Genomic DNA, 5807 nt, shown 5'->3' with positions numbered 1-5807 from the left:
TAAGGATGGTATTGCGATGTACCCACTGTTATAGCAAGGCTTCAAATGGATTTAGGTATGACCAGGGCAGATAGCAGCTCTGAGCCCAGCCAGGCTGCTGCCCCCAGCAACCCACCACCCATGGAAAGGGTGAGGAGGGCTGTAAGGCCCTGGGTTCTCACCACTCAATGAACCTCCAGTATTTACTTCTTGTGCGTGGCCACGTGCACCTTGTTCCTGTGATGACTGCGATACTGAGATGCAGCCAGATGGATAAATCCTACGTGTTATGTTCATAAGAGCTCAGCCAGAGATAAACCTGTTGCAGCCTGGCGCAGGAAAACCTCCGCCACAGCTGAGCACTTCACTGCTTGCCAGCGTGGTGCTGCTTGGAGCATGGCAGGGTTACAGAGGCAGAGCCATTGATCTGTGCAGTGATTTGAATTATGTGAAGCATGGATTTGCTGAAATTGAACTCAAAATCTCACACAAGTTTCCTCGGTTTTTCCAATCCAATCTGAGGCAATCAAGTGACACTGATACAACCCCTGCTCCTCTTTCATTTCTAATCCAAACTCTACCTTTCATGATTTCCTTTCCTTCGTGTTGCTTGTCAGTTGTTTTATTTAAACATGTCTTTAAAGTAGTGCAAGAAGAGCAGTTCACTCATCACGTGCCTAGAAACCAGGGGGTACCAGTTTCACTTCCCTCCTCCTTCTCTGCAACTCTCAGTGACGCGCAGTGAGAAGCAGGAGTGGTGAAATACAACGCTTGGCACTCCTGGGTTCCCGCCTCCTGGTCCTGAAGTGATACCCATGCTGCTTTCTCCTGCACTCCTGGCCTCCTGAAGATGCCCAGGAGAAGAGCTCTTCCCCTGTGGACACTGGTGGTGCTGCTGCAGCTGGTGGGCTGCCTCCTCAGTCCCTGTTTGGAGGTATGTCATCTCTATATGAGCACAGAATCCTTCTGTTTCTCTGGTGTAGCTTCTCCCTCGGCTTGGGAGATCCATGCATCAAGTCTGTTGGGTGTTAGTTCTCTGACACAAGCCCATCTTCTCTCCAAGGCTGCTCCCAAGGCAATTGAAGTCTTTGAGGTAAATGCTGGTCTCAAAAACACCCGAGAACCAGAGCCAACAGCATGAAGCATTCCTTCTTGTTGCCTTTCTGTACCTCTGAGGTTACTGCAGTACAGTTAATCTAATAGATCAGGTTTCCTTTGGAAGAGATTCAAGCCTTGTCTATAGTTTCTGCAAAATACACTATTTTTGCCTGATTTTGTGCTCTAGAGTGATTTCACCAGTACCCCAAGTACCTGGCACTGATCAACAGCCTTTTGCAAGCTTTTGCCAATAATTACTACTTACAGAATAACTGTGATTTGTGCTGCTTGCTTATCTGCAGTGTAACAAAGCTGAAAGCTGGTCCTGGATGCATCCCTGTGTGTTTGTTTTGCTGGCTCTCTCAAGGGTTGCTGCTGGGTCATCCGCAGCCTCAAGGAACACTATCCTGTAGTTTTGCACTTGCTTCAGTCATCAAGGGATGCAGCTTTTCCTGGGGAGCGGGATTGGCTCTATTAGGAGTGGGGAAGCTGCTTAGGATGTATAAGAGCGTATCCTAAAGCTCAGGGCAGCTCACTTAGAAGTTAACTACAACGTTAGTCACTCTGCTCCTGCTTTCCTGACAGCGTCATTTGCTAGCACTTCATGAAGAGCAGATGCTAACCGTGATTGGATCTGCCACTGTTACAGGTCATCCCTACCAAAGCTTTCAGATGCATGGGACTGAACATCTCTGGAGTCCCCTCTGAAGTCCCAAACACCACCCAGAACTTGGATCTCAGTTTCAGCAACCTGAAATCACTGAGGGCAAAGTATTTTGCATCAGTCCCTGAACTGCAGCTTCTGGATCTTACAAGGTAATGAGTTCTTTAATGTGAATACTGATTCATCTTGCTTCAGCTGGGCTGCTGTGGTTGCTTATTTTGGGGTCTATTGGTCTTGGCTGTTCTTTCCATGTAACTTTATCCCTGTGCCTGCCTCTTGCACATCCCCATGGCCAAGTGATGTGCAGCTTTTAAGTCCAGTTACTGAGTGCACACCCTCTGTGCAGAGCTGGGTCTGTCCAACCTGGCCTTGAGCACTGCCAGGGATGGGGCAGCCACAGCTTCTCTGGGCACCCTGTGCCAGTGTCTCAGCACCCTCACAGTAAAGAACTTCTTCCTTATATCTAACCTGAACTTCCCCTGTTTCAGTTCGAACCCATCACCTCTTGTCCTACCACTACAGTCCCTGATGAAGAGTCCCTCTCCGGTATCCTTCTAGGCCCCCTTCAGACAGTGGAAGGCTGTTTTCCCTTCTCCTCCCATATTTGAGAGAGCAGATGGGAAGGCTTATTAGCAAATATGAATTGATATATCATTTCCATTGACTTGTGACAGCAGTTTCTCTGGGTAAGTTGTTTCACTGAAAGATGTCACTCAGTCCCATCACAGTTACAGCTCTGAAGTGGCTGTGACTTACGCTTACTGTAAGGCAATGGCTGGATTATGAAACTAATTTTGCTTCAGTTCCTTGTGGAACGGATTTGGGTCTCAGATTCTGAATCTTCTCCTGTGAAAACATGTGGCCACCCTCTTTTTCCCATCTTCCTTTTCTCATTTAGAAACAACATGGCCTGGGGTTTATTCTCTCCAGATAACAAAACAGAGTGGTGAGCTTTGCCACTGCTGCATCATGCTGGTGCCACTGGGACTGCCCAGATGTGGCTGAGTCAACAATCTGAAGGCTGTGAGGGTGCAAGGGGTAAGGGAGTGCTTTATCTGGTTGGTTCTGCCGTCAGTGATGCTCATCACAATGTTTCTTTGGCCTAAATTCTTCCTTCCTGCTGCCTGCATGAAGTTTTTACTTTCACCATTGCTCAAGGTCTCTTGCTTTGCAATTGAAGTTCAGATTTCAAGAGGGAGGACGAGGTGAAGGAGCTCTCCTGATGCTCAAGGGCTCCCTTTGCACATTCTGAAAAGCCAAACCAACTCCATGGTGAGGCTGAGCTTGAGAACATTGCACCAGCTCTTAAACCTGCAGCATTAGTGAACATGAAGGAGACAGTGTTTCATGCACTTTTACTCTGCCCCACAGGTGCCACCTCCAGACAATAGAAGATAACTCCTTCAAGGGTCTTCATAAACTTTCCACCTTAATTCTAACTGGCAATTCCTTCCAGGACCTGCGACCAGCAGCCTTCTATGGCTTAACATCCCTGAAAAAGCTAGTGCTGGCAGAAAACAGCATCACTTCTCTGAATGACCTCCCCATTGCCCACTTGCATACTCTGCAGGAGCTGAATGTGGGCCAAAACAACATTGCTTCATTGAAGCTTCCCAAGTATTTCACCAACTTGACCTCTCTCAGGCACCTGAGCTTCTTCTCTAACAAGATCACACATATCTCCAGAGGAGACCTTGATGTCCTGAAGGAAGTGAACAGAGCCAACCTCACCCTGGTGCTTTCCTTGAATTACATCAAATGTATAGAGCCAGGGTCTTTCGCAAAGATTCACCTTAGTGAGCTGGTTTTAAGGTCTTCTTTTGAGAACTTCAATGTGATGCACTCTTCTCTTCAAGGCCTGACTGGTTTACAGGTCAACAGGCTAATAATAGGAGAATTCAGTGACAAACAGAGACTGGTGGACTTTCAGAGCGGGCTCCTGAGTGGACTGTGCCAGGTACAAATACAGGAGTTTGTCTTAATCTCTTTCAAGGAGTTTGAGAATAACACAGACACTCTTTTTAACTGCTTAGGCAACGTCTCCAGCATCCGCTTGGTGGACCTGCAGCTGGAGGAGATATCAAAGGTTCCTATGTTCTCTCAAGTGAAGCAATTGGAGTGTAAGAAATGCAAGTTTAAGCAAGTGCCTGCCACGAAGCTGTCTCTTTTCAAGGAGCTGAGGGTGCTTCGTATTACCAAGAGCAAACATCTCAATAGCTTCCGGGAGACATTTGAGGACCTGCGTAACCTGGAGGTCCTAGATTTGAGTGAGAATCGCCTCTCCTTCACTCTCTGCTGTTCCCCTAAGTTCCACAACTGTCCCAACTTGAAGCACTTGAACCTCAGCTTCAATGCGGACATCAGCGTGACTGGAGATTTCACTAACGTGAAGAGCTTGTTGTATTTGGACTTTCAGCACACAAGGTTAGTTGGTCCTGGCTCCTACCCTGTCTTCCTATCCCTTCAGAAACTCATTTACCTTGACATTTCCCATACCAGAACTCATGTTAAATCCCAGTGTACATTCTGTGGCCTGAACTCCTTGCGAGTGCTGAAGATGGCAGGCAACTCCTTTGAGAACAACAAATTGGCCAACAACTTCAAAAACCTGAGTCACCTCCACACCTTGGACATTTCAGGTTGCAAACTGGTGCATGTGGACCAAAGTACGTTTGATGCCCTCTCTGAACTCAAAGAGCTAAACATCAGCAACAATAAGCTACTGAGCTTTGATCCTGTGGTCTACAAGCCCCTCCAAGCCCTCACAGCCCTGGATTTCAGCAACAACCAGCTGAGTGTTCTCTTGGACTCAGCCCTGGAAATCCTGCCTGATAGCCTGGTCCTGTTGGACATCTCTCAAAACCTCTTTGATTGCTCTTGTGTGTACGAGAACTTCCTGAAATGGATCAAGGAAAAGCAGGAGCTGCTGCAGAACAAGGAGTCCATGATATGCCATACACCTGCATATGTGAAGAACATGACCCTGTTGAGCTTTGATTTGTCTTCCTGCCAGCTCAATGTAGGCACAGTGGCATCCTCAGTGACCATGTTGCTCGCTGCAGTGGTGTTCCTCTTCCTGGTTTACAAGTACTACTTCCAGCTCTACTACTCATTGGTGCTGCTCAGTGGGTGTAAGCACTCTGCAGAAAGAGGTGACACCTATGATGCATTTATCATCCACTCCAGCAAAGACCAAGAATGGGTGATGAAAGAGTTGGTGGAACCCTTGGAAGGAGGAACACCTCCCTTCCATCTTTGTCTTTACTACAGGGATTTCCTACCGGGGGTTCCCATCGTCACCAATATCATCCAGGAAGGTTTCCTGAGTAGCAGAAATGTCATTGCAGTCATCTCCACCAACTTCCTGGAAAGTAAATGGTGTAGCTTTGAGTTTGACATTGCCCAGTCCTGGCAGCTGGTTGAAGGAAAGGCTGGGATCATCATGATTGTACTAGAAGAAGTGAATAAGGCCTTGCTAAGGCAGAAGCTGGGGCTCTCCCGATACCTGAGGAGGAACACTTACCTGGAGTGGAAAAACAAGGAGATAAGCAGGCACATCTTCTGGAGGCAGCTGACAGGAGTCCTGCTAGAAGGCAAAAACTGGAATCACGAGCAGGTAAAGCTCATGTGAAGAGAAAGGGAGATCACTTCTCTCCTGTCTCCCACCATGGCCTTGGCTGATGGCTCAGAAGATAGCTCTTCTGTGGCTGTTCGGAGTCAGAGCAAGAGGATGGAGGCACTGTGGAAACACTACAGAAATGCCTGCCTTGCTGGTCACCCTTTCTCAAGGGAACTTGGAAGCTAAGGGGTGACAACAGTTGGAAGAGCTGCACATGCCTGAGCTCTATGAATGCCAGCCAAAGCTGGTCCAGCAATCCATGCAGGTCTGATGGGCTGGTGAATGGATGGACTGCTCTTACTGTCGTTTGTCTCTGAAACTGGGTTTGGGGCCTGGGGCCATTTATTCAGTGGAACTTCAGGGTCTGTTGCTTAGGATCTCAGGGGAGAGCAAAGGTACAGGATGATTGGCTCTGAAAGCAATGGGAAACAGAAACAAGGTTTGAAT

At 47.8% G+C, this 5807-nt stretch overlaps 1 protein-coding gene across 1 annotated transcript; it reads left to right on the top strand.

Moving 5' to 3' along the window:
* The first annotated feature begins 805 nt into the window (after positions 1–805).
* TLR4 (toll like receptor 4) lies at positions 806–5487 on the top strand. The gene is made up of 3 exons (XM_080630578.1): positions 806–913; positions 1727–1893; positions 3113–5487. Exons 1-3 carry the CDS (start codon positions 830–832, stop codon positions 5370–5372), a joined length of 2511 nt encoding a protein of 836 aa, XP_080486704.1. The 5' UTR covers positions 806–829; the 3' UTR covers positions 5373–5487.
* The last annotated feature ends 320 nt before the right edge of the window (positions 5488–5807 follow it).

Source organism: Psittacula echo (genome assembly GCF_963264785.1).
Source record: "Psittacula echo genome assembly, chromosome: 16".
Taxonomy (NCBI): Eukaryota; Metazoa; Chordata; class Aves; order Psittaciformes; family Psittacidae; genus Psittacula; species Psittacula echo.
This window is presented reverse-complemented; position numbering and strand designations above follow the sequence as displayed.

Coding starts and splice junctions, on each gene's coding strand:
- TLR4 (XM_080630578.1), top strand. CDS start 830: ATGCCCAGGAGAAGAGCTCTTCCCCTGTGGACACTGGTGGTGCTGCTG. Junction 914..1,726: donor TCCTCAGTCCCTGTTTGGAG/GTATGTCATCTC, acceptor CCACTGTTACAG/GTCATCCCTACCAAAGCTTT. Junction 1,894..3,112: donor CAGCTTCTGGATCTTACAAG/GTAATGAGTTCT, acceptor TCTGCCCCACAG/GTGCCACCTCCAGACAATAG.